Here is a 19831-nt window from a genome sequence, read left to right on the forward strand (position 1 = left end):
TTTCTTCCGGTTTTTGGGTCACACCTGGCAGCTCTTAGGGGTTTTTCCTGGCTCTACACTCAGAAATCACTCCTGGCAGGCTTGGGGGACCATATGGGATTCCAGGATTTGAAACATCATCCTTCTGCATGCAAGGCAAATGCCTCACCTCCATGCTATCTTTCTAGCCCTGGTTTAATATTTCTAATATTTCCCCACTGTGGTCCAAACTCCTTTGCTCCTCCAGAGCCACCTCAGGATTTCTTGCTTTAAACAACTGTGTCAGCTGGTGCCATGGGCCTCTCTGCCCTTGACCACATTGGTGCCTTTTTTCAGACAAGTTCCTAGAAAAGACACTTATGGCTACCACATCTCCAGGAAATTTTCCCTAACATTGTGGGTTGAGAGAATCTTCCAACAGACACCCTTACCAATCATTACCTAGTCACTGTCTCCCAGAGCCTGAGAGTATGTAGCTAATTATGGTCCCTAAAATCAAAGTGATTGAGAACAGTCCTGAGGTGATATTGTTAGTGTCTTCTGTGCTGTCACCAGCACCACTTACTCTTCCCTTTTATGGGCATTTTTGTAGGCCAGATATTGGGAAGTGAAATGCTTCAGTATGAAGGAGACTAGATCCCTCAGTTGCAGCCTGAAAGACTTAAATCTCTGGAAAACTCTGCCAATCAAAAATAATTGAAGGCTGAACTAGATAGAATCTTTCATTAGGCTAGGCCACCGAGACCAAACCAGAAGTAGATAATTTTAGAACTGAATCCCAACTCTGCTCTTATTAGCTATGAGATAAGGGAACCTTTGTAAAGGGATGGGGTCCACCTTGGAGTGTTCTTAGGAGCAACTGCTGGAGGTGTATGTAGTGTTCAGGATTGAACCAAGATCACAACTAAAGCAGCTGTTTGTAAGACAAGTGCTTTACATTTCTTCAGCGATAATATTAAGAAGATTACTTGTCCTTCCTTGCCCTTAGAGTTTCCTGAATAAGCACGGGTCAGTTATACCAACCTTGCAGGCTGGTTGTGAGGAGTAAATAAAATGTTATGGAAGTGCTTGATTACATTGTAGTAATTCTTTGTTCTCTGGGTCTTGTGGGAGTACACACATATACTTCCATATACCCCATACAGTGGCTTCCAGTCATGTAATATTGTAGATTAAAAATTTATTTTTAATACATTTAAAAATTTAAAAATTCTGTGATAGCACAGAAGGGAGGGCATTTGCCTTGTACATGGCCTACCCAAGCTCTATCCCTGGCCTCCCATTTGATCTTCGAAGTCTGCCGGGAGTGATTTCTGAAAACAGAGCCTGAGCACTGCCAGGTGTGGTCCTAACAAAACCAAACCGAAATATACTGAGTTCAAAACAATAGACCTCTTTGTATACTTCATGAAGATGTCTACAGAACAAAGCACACAAAGATCACAATGGATATTTGTTAAGAGGTAAAATTATATTTTGATCTAAGACTCTGCCGTCTTTTGAATAATCTCCCCTTATAGACCACCGCCTCCTATCCATTACACATTTCCTCTTATTTTCTATCACTTACAGCTCTCTTCTTCTAGTCCAGTTCCCTCATCTTTTCACGGACACACCCTGTTAAACTGGACTTTTGTGTGTCCTTTTGCTCAATGTGTGAGTAAATGGGTGTTTCTCTTTGGATCAAAGTGCCTTTGTGGTTTATGACCAATACAGGCCAGAAGTAGAAGGGAGGAGTCAATAAATAAGCTCTCTGGAATTAGATAGTGAGAAAACCATGCTGGAGGTGACCATATTTCATGGTTTTATAAATGAACTGAAGACATGAGTTGCATGTTGAAACTAAGTAGAAAGATGAAACTCATCTGCCTAGTATAAAATATCAAGCTGATGAGGATCAACCATCTCATCAGATTGGTATGTTGAGATTTTGGGAATTGTGTTGATGTGTTTTTAAAAGATGGATACATTTCTTTTTTAAAAATAAGAGCAATGAGAGAATGATGTATTATTCAAAATCATTTTAAGCCAACACCACTGTTTATCTAAAAACATCAGACTATATCCATAATTAATGAAAGAATTGAAGCTTCTTTTAAGTCATATAGTGCTTGTCAAGCTTTCTAGATGTGACAAGGTTACCCTCTTCTGACAAAAGTACTCACATTTCTTTGACAGTAGAGAGTCAATGCTGTCTGTTGAAAGTAATCACTTTCATGGGAAAATTTTATGTGGACTTTATTTAAGTCTGACTATGTGCATGCATACACATATGACATTAGAAAATAACAGTTGTTGGGGGACCGAAGAGATAGCATGGAGGTAAGGCATTTGCCTTGCATGCAGAAGGATGGTGGTTAGAATCCTGGCATTCAATATGGTGCCCCGAGCCTGCCAGGAGTGATTTCTGAGTGTAGAACCAGGAGTAACCCCTGAGCACTGTCGGGTGTGATCCCCTCTCAAAAAAGAAAATAACAGTTGTCAGAGTAGAACATTTCCCTACTATATTTTATTTATGGAGAGTGAAAATGTTTGGAAACCACATAGTTAGTACACATTCCAGTATCTTCTTGAAATTTTGGGCTTAGGGACAAATTTTCTCAATAAGGTTGAGAACTGTAGATATGGTGTGAAGGCAGGCTGGGAGGGGTAATGACTAGATTTGGATATTAAACTAGAACTAGTGATGGATGGACCAGGACCCCAGTCTAGGGGGTGTGTGAGTGAAGGCAGATATTCTCCTCAATCTGATCCCAAAACCCAACCACCAAGATAAATAATTAAAAAAACGCAAACACCAAATACCAAAATGTGTTTTTTTTTCTTTTGGCCATATGCAAACTGGTTATATGCTTTTGAAAATAAATATTTATTGGAACAATATGGATATTGTGTGGGGAACTGTAAAAAATTGGGATCACTGGTTTGAGAGTAGAGTGGATAAAGCACTTTTCTTTGACATGGTTGACCTGGGTTCAACTCCAGCATCCCATCTGGTCCAAAGCACTACCAGGAGTGACTCCTGAGTGCAGGGCCAGGAGTAACACTGATCATGACTGGATATGGCCCAAAACCAAAAAAAAAAGTTAAAACTTCAGATCGTCTCCCAGACCTGAAAATTCATAACATTTTAATAAGTTAGACATAAAATTTCATTTTAACGGGATCCACTGGCAATGTCTATCCACTAAAATCTGAAAAGCTCTTCTCTAGCAGATTTCAATACAGGCTAGTGACTGCTCAAAGCAGGTAAAATATTTGGGGGTTTTGAATAAATAATGTTAAAATAGCATTAAAATGAAATGGCATTACATAACTTTTATTAGTAACAGATAGGAAGAAAACATCTTTCTCACTAAAAATGGATATCTCATATTTAACATAGGAAATTTATGTTTTGTTTTTTGTTTTTGATTTTGGGGTCACACCTGGCAGCGCTCAGGGGTTACTCTTGGCTCTACGCTCAGAAATCACTCCTGGCAGGCTCTGGGGACTATATGGGATGCCGGGATTCGAACCACTGACCTTCTGCATGCAAGGCAAATGTCTTACCTCCATGCTATCTCTCCGGCCCCACATATGCAATTTAATGAAGCATAACATTTGAACGTGTTTATAATAATTTTTCCCATCTTTCCATCATCTATGATTGAAGGGTTACTCATACTGACATGTGTGGGAATATGATCGGCCTTCCTTATTCGGATATTCAAAATGTCCTCTTCTGATTTTTTTTTAGGTCACACCCAGTGACACTCAGGGGTTACTCCTGGCTCTGCACTCAGAAATTGCTCCTGACTTGGCAGACCCTATGGGATGCCGGGGAATGAGTGAACTGTGGTGTGTCCTGGGTCAGCCGTGTGCAAGGCAAATGCCCTCCTACTGCACCATTGCTCCAGCCCCTTCTGATTCTTATATCAGGAAAAGATAATCCTTTTTTTTATAGTTCTTTTTGGTCTTTGTTGCTATTATTTTTGTAGTTTTCAAAAAACTTGTTGGTTTGCATTGTTTAAGTTTTGAGTAACACAATATACTACAGGGACCTGAACAATGATACTAGGCCACAGGGAGTGTCAGTAGGTCCAGATTAGGGGATGGAGCTGAGGTCACAAAGCAGAATGAAAGGAAACGTGAACCCACATAACTTGACACTTTCCCGAGAGCAGAGTAGTTCCTAAAAACAGGGTGCTTTTCTTTTTGTTCCAAGGAATGGCATACTACAAAAGAACTCATTTAGATTTCCACTTTGGTAAATAATGTTATGAAGAAACTTGAATTCACTAGGTCTATTTCCAGTTTACTCTTAGGACAGTTGCCCACATTTTGCAAGAAATAGACTTTAAACTGGTCCTGGGCCAGAGTGGTGGCGCAAGCAGTAGGGCATTAGCCTTGCATGTACTAACCTAGGAAGGATCGAGGATCGATACCCTGGAGTCCCATATGGTTCCCCAAGCCAGGAGCGATTTCTGAGCTCATAGCAAGGAATAACCCCTGAACATCACCGGGTGTGGCCCGAAAACCACAAATAATAAATAAATAAATAGAAAAACAACCAAAAACAAAACTAGGCCTGTTGTTTCCATGAGAACTACCCAAGTTTCAGACAAGAACTTTCATCTTGATGATTAGAGATATAGGAGAGTGAATAGGGAACTTCCCCTGCATCTAGCATCTCATATCTAGTCCCCTGAGAACATTAAGAGTCTGCTCCTAAGCACAGAGCCAGGAGTAAACCCTGAGCACTGCCAGGAATGGTTCAAAACCAAAATAAACCAGAACAATTCTGTATTGAGTTGAGGATATTATTTAAGAGGAAAAGAGGAAAGCCCCATGTTTGATACCTAGTGCTGTAGTGTTCCCCTTCTCCAGCACTACCAGGTATTGCCCCTAATTCATTTCCTCCCCAGCCCAGAGTTCTGAATGATTAGGCCTGAGCATTATCAGGATAACCCCAGGAGCCAGCACTGCTGAATGTGGCCCAAATTAAAAAACTAAAAAAAATTTTGGAGTGTGTGTGTATGTGCCAAACCCAGTGGGATTTAGGGGCTACTCAGGATCACTTCCTGTGGAACTCATGGGCCATGTGAAGTCCTGGATATTGAACATGGTAATCCTGGTCAGCTAATTGTAAGACTTAATCCATCTTTCCAGAATCTAGAATTATTTAAAAAAAAATTTTTTTTTGGTTTTTGGGCCACACCCGTTGACGCTCAGGGGTTACTCCTGGCTATGCGCTCAGAAGTTGCTTCTGGCTTGGGGGACCATATGGGACACCGGGGGATCGAACTGCGGTCCGTCCAAGGCTAGCGCAGGCAAGGCAGGCACCTTACCTCTTGCGCCACCGCCCGGCCCCCTATTTTAAAATTTTTTAAAAAGAATTTTGATTGTGTGTCCATGTAAAAGTATATGTGCATACATGTGAATGGGCATACACGTAATTGCATGTGCATAAATGTGTGCATGCCTAGAATGTCTAGGATTATAGACAACAGAGCTACCTTATTCAAATAGCAAAGCCTTCAGTTGCACTTGGTGCAAACAGGACACTGAAGATTGGATTTCATGATCATGCACATGTAAATTTGGAGACATATGCTACAAGCCAATGGTCCTCAATATTTTCCTGATGGTGGTTTCCTTTCCACCATGTTTTCTTCCTATAGTCCCTAACCTGTCTTCTAACTTTATAGATTCATGACACTTCTCCCCACAATTTATATAATTTCACCTTTGGGTCCTTGGAATATCTTGGGGGCTACTGGAACCATATGATTCCAAGCTGAGAAATGCTGTTCTGAGTCACTGTTCTATTGCTCTAGGTCAATAAATTCAAGTTTTCCTCAAGATCTAGCATGAGAATAGTCAATAGTTGAGTATGGAGGCATAAAATTTTCTGAGAATATGCATACCAGGAAATTTTACTGCATCTGGATCCTCCAAATTTAATTAAGAACAGAGTTTTTAGGGTTGAGAAAGGCTATGGGTGCTGTACCTATGTGGTAACACAAGACATCTGCAGACCAGTGATTACTTGGGGATACACAGCAGAAATCCTTGATTGGTTTTCACAGGAGCCCTAAAGATTAAGAAAAATAGGTGTCTCCCTTTGATGCAAATCGGGGTTACCTGAAGCGCTTGCTCCACTGATCCACTGGTTGCAAGAGGACTTCAGCTGTAAAGGTTCTCTTCTAAAAGGGAAGACTTGTAGTACAGCTTAAGTGAGGGGATATTTTTTGTCAGCAATTTCCTGGATCATCATCCCTCTTGGCAGCCAAGACTGAGAACCAAGGATGTGGATTCTTGGTGGTAAAAAGTGTGTGGATGATTGCATGTGCTTTGTTTTGTTTCTGGCGATATTTGAGAATAGCATGCAACTCTTTTGTTAGCATCACATCTTTTAGGATCCCTCCCAACATCCCTTCTTAATTGCAGGAGAAGTTAGAAGATGTCATGTTTTTGTGGGCTTGGGAAAAGGAAAGATGGCTGATGAGTTTATAGTAAGTTTCTGCCAAATAAAAATACTATGAAAATGTTTATGATTTTCTTATTTGACATGGTGTCTATAACACTTTCATTTAAAAACCATGGGCTTAGATTGTGTGTCAACATTTAAAATGAACTTTAGAAATTATATTGGTCTGACATTTGTAGAATCCATAAAACCACATGAACCTTTCAATTATGATTTCTCAATTTGAATTGTCTTGTCTGGAGTGAATAGAGGGTGCCCAGTTTGTCTCGTTCTGCTTGAAGCACCTCTGCCTCTATTTGAAATATCGGATTTTAGGGTACATTTCATTTTAAATTAGAATCTAACTCAGAAAGAAAGTCACTACTGAAAATTACTCTTTTCTAGCCTAATACAGGGGAGTGAAGAGAGAATGTGTTTCTAATTTTGATGATTCATAAAGATCTAGACATGAGGCCTTGCAGATGCCAAAGACAAGTTTACTAGACAACTGGCCCTGGTCCCTGTCTCTAAGGCTGGTGGGAACTAAAGTGCCTGCCTCTTGCTTCTGGAGCCTGCAAATCTACTGAAGTCTCCACCAAAGATCCCACCATGACATAACTGCTCAGCCCAGCTCTTCAAGCTCTTGAAGGCAAGGAAGTGTACTTTATTCACCTCTGTCCCCAGGGCTTCATCCAAGTGACGTAAAGCAAGTGCTTAATGTTTCAAACTCAAGGCCTTGAGTATACCAGACAGGTGTTCTACCCTGTTGAGCCATCTGCCCTACCTTCCTGGTCCCCTATTTTGCATTTGTATGTAGTATTTTATTTACTCCTCTTTGGACACCCAGTGAGTTGAGTAGATTTGTGTTATCAGAAGGTCTGAAATATTTATTATTCATTGTGGGGAGGGAATTTCCAAGCAGTTCTTAGGAGAAGGCTGGAGGTCACTGCTAGTGACAGTTGATGGACCAACAAGACAGGACAGTTCAATAGGCAAGCTCAGGGTATGCTCAGGCCCTGCAATGATGCCATTTTGTTTGTACCAGGGACCATATTTTGCTGAAGATGAAGCCAGGGTTTCTTTATGTAAGATGGAAGTGCTCTTTCCCTGACCCCTGGGTTATGTCCTAGATCCCAATGTCTGAGATTTTGAATTCTCTGTCTTTGAGTGAGAGACCTTTGTAAGAAATACAACTAGTGCCAGCTTCCCTACCCTTTCGCCTCCAACAGCCAACACCAAAGCCCCAGGCCCTCACAGGAAAGAAAGGTAGGTGGGAACAGCACACCCCCCACCCTTCCTCGAAGACCCTAGGTTGGCTGGGGTAGGGCTCAGGGAACCCCCCCAGTCACCTCTTAAATTCAGGGCGCATGCAAAACAGCCGTGCCCCCACCTTTCAGCCTCTGGACCTCCCAGCTACTAATACCAAAACCCTACACACACAGAGGAAAGAAAGCCCATAGTTTCGCTGCCCCACAAACCTTGCAGACACTTAAGCTTATACCAGATGGTTTTAGGCAGATTGGGCCTAACGTTTCTTTCCCTAAGAAACTATACTGCTCCCAAACCAGAATAACGATCCAGCAAACTAGTTTGGAACGCTTTTTCTATCATACTTGGGTAACCTCACTTACCTAAAATAAACCACCAGATATACCTCCAATCGCCTCTTATACAATTAAACAGACCACTTTTTAAAAACATCCTGTAACTCTGGCACTCCAACCCACCCAGTGCAAAGAACAATGGGGAAGCTAAGGAAGACACTAGCAGCTGGGGATATGGAGAGAAATTCTAGAAAACTTCCAAGTCCTCCAAAGCACATAAATCCTATAGATGAAGACCTAAGGTCAGCATTTTATGTCTCAGCAATAGAATTCAAGGAATCAATAGCCAAAAAAATTAAGAAATCCATGGACAAACAATTCAATCAATTCAAAGTGAAACTCTATCAGAAGATGAGAGAATCCGTACAAATGGAGCTAAGACAATTAAAAAAGCATGCCAGCAACCCATAATAACAGAATTACACACAGAAGAATCTTATGTCTGAACTTGAAGACCAGATACAAGCCAACAACAACAAAGAAGACAATAAAGAAATGAGAAACAAAATACTGGAGAAAAATGCAAGGTATTTAGTGAACAAAGACAAAAGAAGTAATCTATGACTTACAGGAATGCCAGAAGGGGAGGAAAAAGGGAAAACAGAAGACAAGTAGTGAGGGAAATAATAGCAGAGAATCTTCCCACTCTCTGGTAAGAGGCTATGGTAGAAACCCTCTTGGGTGAAAGAGTACCAAACAAAATAGACCCAACAGATCAACACCAAGACATATAATAATCCAAATGGAAAAACAAACAAACAAACAAACAAAAAAAGAGAGATAAATTCTTCAAAGCAAAAAGGGAGAAAAAAATCTCAATTACAAAGGAAGGAACATAAGAATCACACCAGAGGGGCCGGGAAGGTGGCCCTAGAGGTAAGGTGTCTGCCTTGCAAGCGCTAGAGTAGGATGGACCATGGTTCGATCCCCCGGCGTCCCATATGGTCCCCCAAGCCAGGGGCGATTTCTGAGTGCATAGCCAGGAGTAACCCCTGAGCGTCAAATGGGTGTGGCCCCAAACCAACCAAACAAAAAACAAAAACAAAAACAAACAAACAAAAAAGAATCACACCAGTTCTCCATTTGAAATAATTCAGGCAAGAAGAGAGTGCAATGACATATTTAAACTACTGAATGAAAGAAACTTTCAATGTAGAGTTCATTACCCAGCAAAACTCTCATTTATATGGAATGGAAGGTTAAAAATATTCTCAGACAAAAAAGAACTCATAATATTTTCACTGTCCAAACCAACTCTAAATGAACTACTCAAAGATCAATTACACAAATCAAACACACAGTTGTAACAAAACAACCCTACACAATATAACAGCACAACAACCCTCTCTCAATAATTTTGTTAAGTGTCAATGGACTAAACTCTCCCATTAAAAGACACAGAGTAGAGAATTAGATCAGGAAACAAAAGTCAGCTATCTGCTGCCTTTAGGAAACACACTTAAAATTTTAGGATAGGCACAGGCTGAGAATAAAAGAATGGAAATCAATTATATGTGTCACTGGAAAACAAAACAAAACAAAAAGCTGGGACAGCCATAGTTATATCAAACCAAATTGAATTAAACCTCAAGAAAATACTCAAAGACAAAGATGGACACTACATATTGACCAGGGGAACATTAGACCAAGAGATACTCTGATCAAGATTTATGCACCAAATGTAGAGCCAGCAACATATGTAAGGCTTTTGCTCACAAACCTAGAGAAACATATGGATGAAAATGTGATAGTAGTGGGAGATTTCAACACATCATTATCACCATTAGACAGATCCACTAGGCAGAACACTAGCAAAGACATAGGAGCCCTAAATGAGAAATTGGAAAAACTAGGACTAATGGACTTATACAGGGTCCTCCACCCTCAAAAAGAGGAAAACATAGTCTTCTCCAGTGCATATGGAACCTTCTCTTGGATAGATCATGCCTTAGTACACAAATTATGACAATGTCTTGACAAAGTACTTCAATTTATCTATTTTCCTTTTAATTAAGTCTGCTACCATGACCTAATGCTTATGTCCATAGAGACCACTGAAATAGGCAACTACATACCATAGACTTTTGTTACAGACCCCATTCATATTCATTACCTATATTTTTACAAATTACTATTATCTTTTTCTTCTTTCCCAATTCAAACTATGTTACTATTATATCATGATCCCTTCACTATCAGTTTCCTTTTAGAAAAGGAATCTTGATTCATAAGAAAGACATGGTGGATGATACTACATGGGGTAGACTCCTCTTATAGTGCTCACTACCATATTGCTTAATATTCTAGATGTGAAATTTATAATTATCCTAAAATACACCATGCACAATCTAACCCCAAAAGCTTCACATACCTTTGATGAAGTGCTTAGAAATTGATGAAGTGCCATTGATGAAGTGCCTAGAAATTGAAAAACCTTTCTCTTCTAATGTGTCAGCCCCATTTTTATTAAGTACTGTTACCCATTTTATAAGGGGCAGGCCTCCAACTATAACCTACAAATAGATCTCTAATGTTTGTATTTAAGTGGGTATGAGTGTGTGTGATGGACTTCTCTGTTTGTCTAATCTGCATTGTACATAAACTTAACATTTTATATATTGTCTCCACCTTCACCATCCTACAAAACTCTTTCTATCCTCTCACCCTCTCAAAACTGATCGGTTATCTCTCCCTATTTAGCCCTCTTTACCCTCAATTCTTTTTTTTTTTTCCTGTGGTTTTTGGGTCATACCTGGCAGTGCTCAGGGGTTACTCCTGGCTCCATGCTCAGAAATTGCTCCTGGCAGGCACGAGGGACAATATGGGATGCCAGGATTCGAACCGATGACCTTCTGCATGAAAGGCAAACACCTTACCTCCATGCTATCTCTCCGGCCCTTACCCTCAATTCTTAACTCCTCAGGAACATGGGTCTTCCCCCTGCTCCAGTAAGCTGCCATCCTGTTCCCAAAGTGAAAGGTCACTTTCTCAGTCCCCCCACATCTCACCTCCAGCAAGAAGCTGCAGCCACCACTCCTGCCGACTCATTCTATGCAGCCCTTTTTCTCCCATCACCCCTCAATGTGGACAGTAGCTTGATACAGAAACCAGCTCCAGAGGGACCCCCTGCAAACTGCTGCAAACTAAGACTCTACAAGACTAGGGTGTGATAAAAAATGTGCCCTGAATCTTATTCCCCCCTCAGATTATCAGAAGACTTAATGGGGATATTTTCTTTGTATGTTTATTTCCTTAATAGTTATAACTCTTATTGTTTATTTTCATATGTAGATGTAGCCTCCCTTGTTCACCCCCCCCTTTATTTGTTTGTTTGTTTTGGTTCTGCTTAGTAGGAAATTCTAGCAGAAAAGTTTGGCTTGGGATAAGAGCTCAGGTCAAAACCAGGGCACAGAGATTGCTATTTTTTTGCCCCTCCCTGAGAGGCAAAACAATAAAATAAAATAAACAATAAAACAAAACAATAAGATAAAATAAAAATAACAATAGCTTGTTATTTTTACCCTCAAAAGCACCAATAACATAATATGGCATCAGTTTTTTATTTTTGTTTTTTTGCATAGGCACACTAAAATATGTATAGAAATAAATTGTTATCTAATAGAGAGTAGAACCCATAAATTTTATAATGCTGGGGAGCCTTTTACCCTGAACATCTGTCTTGAGGATTTGACTTAAACCACAAATGATCAGACATTGACAGTCCAATCTGAATCCAGGATCCCAAACTTAAGAACTGGCAAAGTTCCTTTTACCAGCACCAGGAATCAAACTCCCCCCAGAGGAGGCCCTAATACCGGTCTGGTGCCAACTTGTGCTCTGGTAGGTTCATACGACACCCTGACAATGAGGAAACAACAAAAACAATTCTATCTAAGGGCAGGTTGCCCTTCCTCACAACCTAACAGTGAGATGAGATCAGAAGACCTCGAATCCCACTTCTGACACACACACACACACACACACACACACACACACACACACACACACACACACACACACACACACACACACACACAGATCAGAAAACCCTTTGTCTTAAGATCTGTCCAAAAACCAAGATCTCTAATTATAGAAGACTGACTTTGAGAATTGTGACAAAGCAGAATGTTTCTGGGACCATAAAGAAAGACCTTGGGGTTTGACAACTAACATGCCCCAAGCCTGTAGTCAATCTATGACAGTAAACTTCAAGGGTAGAGACACCCTCTATCTCTTAGGCCAAGGGAACAAACTTCCTTTCTAATTTCCCCATCATTTACTGCACCTATCCCAAACCAAACCAAACCCAAAACTAAAACAATTTTCCCCCTTTTTTCTTTTATTTTTTTCTTCTCTTAATTTAATTTATATCTATAGCTTCTAGATAGGAGCATCCACCTTTTTTTATACCATAGAACATGAATCATATTGTTATGCTTTATATTTTTATTTCTTCCTACAAATTGAGAAAAAAAAGTGAATGGGACTCAGGGGCCAAATGGTCTCAGGAGCATTGAGTAGAAATAAAAAATAGTCAGACCTAAATACCCAAACTAAAGTCAATGACAATAGAATCGAGAGACCCAAACTATAACAAGCTATACACAAAATGGCCCTAATATACTAGCAGTCCAGGGGCCTATACGTGGAGATATAAAATGCATGCTGGGAACTACGGTGTAGAGAGGTCAACACTGTTGGTAGGAATGATCGTAATTCACTGTCACTATGTACCTGAAATACACTTGTCAAAGACTTGTAATTCACATTAATTGCAATAAAAATAAAGAAAACAAAAAGAATTACAACTTGTAAACAATAAAAATTACATCTATCTCAGCTTGAAGGTAAGATTAGAGAAGACTGTTTGAAGGTGCTATGCAAAGTAAGGCTCTAGAGAGCATTCAGATTGTTCCCAGGCTGTTGTGAATATTGCTGCAATGAACACAGGAGCTTTCATGTCTTTTTTGTTTTGTTTTGTTTTTTGTTTTTGGGCCATACCTGGTGACGCTCAGGGTTTTCTCCTGGCTATGTGCTTAGAAATCGATTCTGGCTTGGGGGGGGGACCATATGGGATGCTGGGGGATCCAACCTCGATTCTTCCTAGGTTAGTATGTACAAGGTAAACACCCTACCTCTTGTGCCAACACTCTGGCCCATTACATGTCTTTTTTAAATATTTTTTGGGACCCTTGGGGATAGTTGCCCAGAAGTGCAATTGATAAATTTTACTAGAGCCTCAATTCTTAGTTTTTGAGAAGTGTCCATATTGTTTTCTTAAAAGGTTGAATCAATCAACATTATCACCTGCAGTAAATAAATACACAGGTTGTTTGTATTTATGGGGCCACACCTGGCTCTTTACATAGCAATTTCACCTGGCAGTGCTGAGGGACTATGTCGGATGCCAGAGATCAAACATGGATCAGCAGCATGCAAGGTGAATGCCGGATCCTCTGGACTACCATGCCAGCCCCCTTTTTTGTTTACTTGTTTGTTTGTTTTAGAGTCATAATCATCTGTGCTCACAGCTGACTCCTGGTTCTACATTCAGAGATCATTTCTGGGGGGGCGTTAGGGACCATATACAGTACTAGAGATTAAATGCTGGTCAGCTGCATGCAAGGAAAGTTCCTTACCCTCTGTATTATCTCTCCAGTACCTTTTTATTCTTTATTTTTTTAATGCAGTCTTATAGGTATTAGGTGGTATCTAATTGTTTTGATTTGCATTTCCCTAACAAGTGATATAAAACATTTTGTTATATACCTAATGGCCATGTATTGTTGTTGTTTTTTTAAATAATTTTTGTTTGTTTTTGGGCCACACCCAGTGATGCTCAGGGGTTACTCCTGGCTATGCTCTCAGAAATCTCCCTGGCTTTGGGGAATCATATGGGACACCAGGGATTGAACCGAGGTTCATCCTAGGTCAGCCATGTGCAAGGCAAACGCCATACCACTGTGCTATCACTCTGGCCCCCATGTATTGTTTTTTCTTGTTTTTTATTTTTATTTTTTTCTTTGGTTCTTGGGTCACATCCAGCAGTGCTCAGGGGTTACTCCTGGCTCTATGCTCAGAAATTGCTCCTGACACGCTCGGGGGACCATATGGGATGCCAGGATTCGAACCACCGTCCTTCTGCATGCAGGGCAAACACCTTACCTCCATGCTATTTCTCCGGCCCCTTTGTATTTTTATTTATTTATTTATTTATTTTGGTTTTTGGGCCACACCGTTTGACGCTCAGGGGTTACTCCTGGCTATGCACCCAGAAATCACTCCTGGCTTGGGGGGACCATATGGGACGCCGGGGGATCGAATCGCGGTCCGTCCTATGCTAACGCTCACAAGGCAACTTACCTCTAGCACCACCTCTCCGGCCCCTGTATTGTGTTTTTTTTTTTTATAACGAAGTTTAAGAACAGATAACTAGATAAAAACAAAGACAATAAATGGGGAGGGAGGTAAAAAAAAACCCAAACCCAAAGATCATCATAAAACACAATAAATCCAAAAGATAAAATTAGGCAAATTGCCTCTAAGTGAATGGAACTGGAGAGTATCATGCTTCATGAAGTCCATCATATGAATGAATGTTCATATAGAATGAACTCTTTCATATGAGATATAAAGAAAGATATAGAAATAATTTTTTTAAGCAGCAGTACCTCAGAACTAGTCTACTAACTATGCTTATCAAGATGTGGGGAAGAGAATAGTTGGAAGGGTCCTCCAAGACAATAGTGGAGGGAAAAGGACAATCTGGTATAAGGTGTGCTTCGAATGCTGTATCCAAGAATCAGTATTGAAATACCTATATATTCATGGTATTGTATACCTCAGTGCACCAAGTAAAATAGACACAAACCCAAGGTCATCTGTCATACTTTTGGAAAGTCTGATTATCTCATAGTCCCGTTAATCTTTCCTGACAGGCCAGGCTGTAGGGGACATTTACAGTAGTGCTCACTGACCTTAAACACAGAATAATACTGAAAATCCTTTCCTAACAATATATTATATACACTGTATTTGAAAAAGTTCATCAGCTGTTTTATTTTCTTTTACAAAGTATTATTCAAAATTGCAGTGTGGAAATAATCCTAACTTCAGGTATATATGGAATCTTTCCTCTAATAATTTTCTAGCATTTAAAAATGGTTTTTAAACCATTTAATAATTACTGTTTTAATATAACTTCTAAGAATTATAGATAAAATCAGAATCAAATGCATTATGTGGAGAAAACTGACTTCGATTTAAAAAATACTCTAACGCTACACAGCCATATAATTTAAAAGAATTTGCTAATTGAATATCAACTTGATTGTTCTTTATTTTGGCTTGTCTAATTGACAAACATGAAGTTTTAATAGTATTTGTAATGCCAGTGTCCAGAGCAATTCTAGCAAAGTAAAGTGCTATTGGTTGAACAAAAATGGAGTTGTTTGTGCAAGTTTAAACATTTCACAAGGCTAGTTAAGTTCAATTCAACCCTACTTACAAAATAATTATTGGCAAATGGAATGGGCTTCATTTCACTGGGGGCAGTAGAGACAAGACGTTTTCAAGCTTCTGAGAAATTTACAATTCCAATATCTTCAGCTATTGGAAATTAAATCAAAAGGTCATAGATAAAATGTATAGGATTCAATCTCAGGATTAGAAAATGGCTTTGACAAAGGGAATATTTACAATGGAACAACGAAGGAAACTGTCTTGTTACAGTCAGAAACATGGAAAATATGCTGTTGAAAATTGTTGGCTCCGAAATAAATAAAATCCAGACTGAGACTATTAAAAATATCAAAGTGATCTACTATGTGCCAACTCTATTTTCCTCTGTTGTTTGTTATAAAGAAAATCCATTACTGAATATAATGTAGTTCTGGTTAAATTATCAGATATTTTCCATTTGCAAACTATAGTTTACCATATGCTATATATTCTTCTTTAAAAAATATATCTATCACAAAGTCATAGGAGAAGAATTGGAAGGAACTTTTGAGTCCTAGTTCAGTTTCCTAACCAAGGAACAAATCCTTTCCAAAATAGTAATTCATTTATTCAACTCAACTCCATTGAAACCTAGGTTGAACAAGATTGGGGGGATGACAAAGTAAGAAAAAATATATAAAACTTCTATATATAAAATAAGATATATATATTAAGCTATTAGTAGCTTATTAAAGTATTCAAGGCTTATTAGTGGAGGAAAATGTTCTTACTTAATAGTGGCCCTAATTCTTACATACCTTCTAAATAGTGATAGAGAACTCACCACATTGCAGAAAACCTATTGGTATGGGTAACTCAATAATTAGAAAAATGTGTGTTAAATTGAACTTTTGGGCAACTGAGCCTGGGATTGCCTTCTGGAATCACATGGAACACACTTCATCTTCTTTAGTTAAATACTTGGAGAGGAATTTCCCCTGTCCTTGATGGTTTCTTCTTTCTTCATAAAGCAATTTTATTTAACTTTTATTGTCTCTACCTTTTATTTTATGACTCTAAGGGGTTTGAAAATACTAGTTCATATCCATTGAATGAGCTTAACTCCTAAACATTCAATATTACACTTGAAACAGCATTTTCAAATTATGACATGCAGAAAACAAGAGCTATTGCATTTTATTGAATTCAACTCAGAATTAGCCTTTTGTAATTAGACTAGTACTGACTAACAACAGATGTTTGGGGAGGGGGGGAAGACAGAGCACCTAAGTCTTGCCAACACTATGTGCATATGGAGAGGAGGGGGCATGATAAATCTTTTCTAATGAAATGCATGTGCTCTAATACAATGACTGAACTTGATATTTTAAAGTATTTAAATCTGGTATTTTAAAAAGTCACACAATTAATTGTACCATGTCTTAGAAATGATACTACAATCTAAATTTCTCATTGGCAAGAAAGAACACTGCTATCTTTAATGACTAAAACAAGGAACTGACCAAAATTTCTTCATTTTCCTTCTGCTGTTTATGCAGTTGGCACCTTGAGAGGCCAGAGTTCTGAGAGCTGATGTCAGTTCAGGAGACTTAATTTATAGTCTCAAAAAAGGCCATTGAAATCCTATACCCATTCAAGAACACAAAGCCGAGGAGTAAATTAAAAAAAGAAGAGATTGTTTTATTGTGACATTTTTGACATGGACCCCTTGTTGACAGGTAAGGCTGAGGGTAAGCTTGAGGGATTGCACAGGTGGGATGAAGGCTGCACTGATTGGAGCTTGGGTTTGAGGCTGTCTTCTGGTCCTCCCAGACCTTCATGCATGAATGGGTCAGTCACAGAACTTGCATTACCACTTGGTGTACACACTTAACAAGTCTTTGGTCTTAATAAGCACCATTACAAGCCCTCTCATTAAGGGCATTATTATTCTAGTTTATAAATGTTTCCATGATAAAAATAGCACGATTACAGTATACACACACTTAATTTACATGTAAGGTATGATACTCATAACTGAGATAAACTACTGAACTAACTTTGGTAGATTGAAAGTACTGAAGTATTTGAACTGAATATTTGTCATTTGGCTTCTAAGTTGTGTAAATATTACAGTGCATTTATAAATCTAGTTTGAGGATTTACTAGCACCAAATAGATTATAAATGACCAACCTAGTACTTGTATTTGGAGAAGAAAAGATTAAAAATGAGGAAGAATGGAAGAGTCCATCACTGGAAAACACATTCATGGACGTCTCCTAGAAGGTCAGCATAGCAGGCTGCATGGCCGACCCCCTGTGGAAAGACAGGTCCCAGTTGTCAAGAATGAACCCCTCTGACCAGGTAGTAGCTGACTTAGCCACACATATAAGAAAGAAGCCTGAGAAAGTGGTTGCTTTGAACTACGGTAGTCACCTGTACCTTGCTTTGGTAATACAAGAAGAGTGCTTGTTTATAGAAATTTATTTGGTGAAAGACTGTACCTATGACTGGAAGTTTCTGGGTACGGGGAAAATTCAGTTCTACCTATCTATCTTGGACTTTTCAATTATTTGGTCTCTGGATGGTGAATTAATGAAGTGATATCTGAACTTTCATCTTCAGATTATCACCCAGTTCACCACTGAGGTAGTCTTTGTCATGTTTATCTTCTAGCTGCTTAAGTTCTTTCTTTTTATAAAGTGGAGTACTACCGATTTGTAATGAATAGGTTCCAGCCACTGGCTTCTTCTTGGTAAAGTGGAGATAGCTGATCCCTTGCTTTTGGTTGATTTTAAACAAGCCATTTTCATTGCCAGATTCAATCAAGTATCTGTTGTGATTTGTTAGAGTTGTCAGCGCTGGAAAGAGCTCCAGAATTCGGACCTTGTGATCGAAATTGGAGATATTGTAATCGAATGTGGCCGTATTGTCAACATCCCAACTTGCAAGACTCACATTGGCTTCTATCTCCGACTGATGCTAGAAAAAGACACATGGTCATATGTTAAGTAAAATCAAAACATGACAACTATTTCCTACATTAAGGAAAAATAAATTTGAACATCAAATTTTTCCAAATATTGTAAATACTAGTTTTTGTTGGTGTTGCTCAGAGATTATACCTGGTAAGGTAAGAGAGGGTGGGTTGGAGGATGGGGCACTGGGAGGGATTAGATGGTATCAGGAATCAAACCTGGATTTCCTGATGAAAAGTCTAAGTTTCAGTCCTTTGATCTATCTTCCCAGCCCGTACATAACTAGTTACTTTATTTTTTTGTACTGGGGCACACCTGGTGGTTTTTTAGGATTTACTCTTACTTTTACACTCTGGGTTAACTCCTGAAAGTGGTCAGGAGGCCATATGTGGTGCTGGCTGTCAAATCAGGGTTGACCTCATGCAAAGCAAGTGTTTTAACTCCCGTACTATTACTCTTCCCCCAATAACAGTGTATATTCATTTATTTAACCCAAATAGGTTCAATTGACTTTGGGGGGGGGCACACTCAGGGTGCTCAGGCATTACTCCTGGCTCTGTGGTCAAGGGATTAAATGTGATGCTGCATATCAAACCTGGGTTGACTGCATGCAAGTTACCTTCCCACTGTACTATTGCTCTGGCCCCATCAATTGGCACATTTTTTACCATATTAAAAATAAGTTTTTGTTTTGTCCTTTGGGGTAATACTCGGCAATGTTCAGGGCTCACTACTGGCTTTGTGTTCAGGAGTGACTCTGGGTGGTGTTTGCGAGATTATATATGGTACCAAGGATTGAACCTGGGTTGGCTACAATCACTCCAAGTGCCTTACATGATGTATGATTTTTCTGATCCAATATAATAAAAATATTATTTTAAATATTATTCTGATGTCAAAAAGAAATCAAGTTGAAACCCCTTATATATGTGGAGGTTTTCAATCATGATCCCTAGGTGAGCAGCATAAGAATGAGCATCCCCAAGACAAATTCTAGGGGATACCTGAGACTTAGTAAGGGATATGGGGGTGTTTCTCACAGCAATCTGCTTTAACATGATTTCCAGAGGATTCAGAAGCACAACCAAGGGCCACCATTTTAAAAATGATTGTCTTTCCAAAAGACTAACTGATCTTCCAAGCCACAGCTGATGAGTTACAGCACAGAGGCTGAGAAAGAACTTATCTACTTCATTCTCATTCGTGGACATGAAGGCCTCACCTCTCAAGGACACACCTATCAACTGACTTCCTGACTCTGATGATCTGCTAATATTCACTTCTTTTCACCTGGTTTCCTACTTGCTTCTGCCGGACCACATGTGCTAGATTCTTTAGGCTTGCAGCCAGAGGCCAGGCGAGTATCAGTGCAGTACT

At 39.3% G+C, this 19831-nt stretch overlaps 1 protein-coding gene and 1 long non-coding RNA gene across 2 annotated transcripts in view; one reads left to right on the forward strand and one right to left on the reverse strand.

Moving 5' to 3' along the window:
* Positions 1 to 3800: 3800 nt before the first annotated feature.
* On the forward strand, positions 3801 to 6511 carry LOC126020927 (uncharacterized). Its single transcript, XR_007499616.1, has 2 exons — positions 3801 to 3830; positions 6051 to 6511. It is a non-coding gene; the product is annotated as an uncharacterized LOC126020927 (long non-coding RNA).
* A 10639-nt stretch (positions 6512 to 17150) lies between these two features.
* Positions 17151 to 19831, reverse strand: part of FBN1 (fibrillin 1) — a 271458-nt gene continuing 268777 nt past the window's right edge. The window contains exon 66 of the mRNA XM_049782524.1: positions 17151 to 18458. Coding sequence (XP_049638481.1) covers positions 18069 to 18458 — 390 coding nt within the window. The 3' untranslated portion in view covers positions 17151 to 18068. The remainder of the gene's footprint in view (positions 18459 to 19831) is intronic.

The sequence above is a fragment of the Suncus etruscus genome, chromosome 10 (assembly GCF_024139225.1).
Source record: "Suncus etruscus isolate mSunEtr1 chromosome 10, mSunEtr1.pri.cur, whole genome shotgun sequence".
In the NCBI taxonomy this organism is placed as follows: domain Eukaryota; kingdom Metazoa; phylum Chordata; class Mammalia; order Eulipotyphla; family Soricidae; genus Suncus; species Suncus etruscus.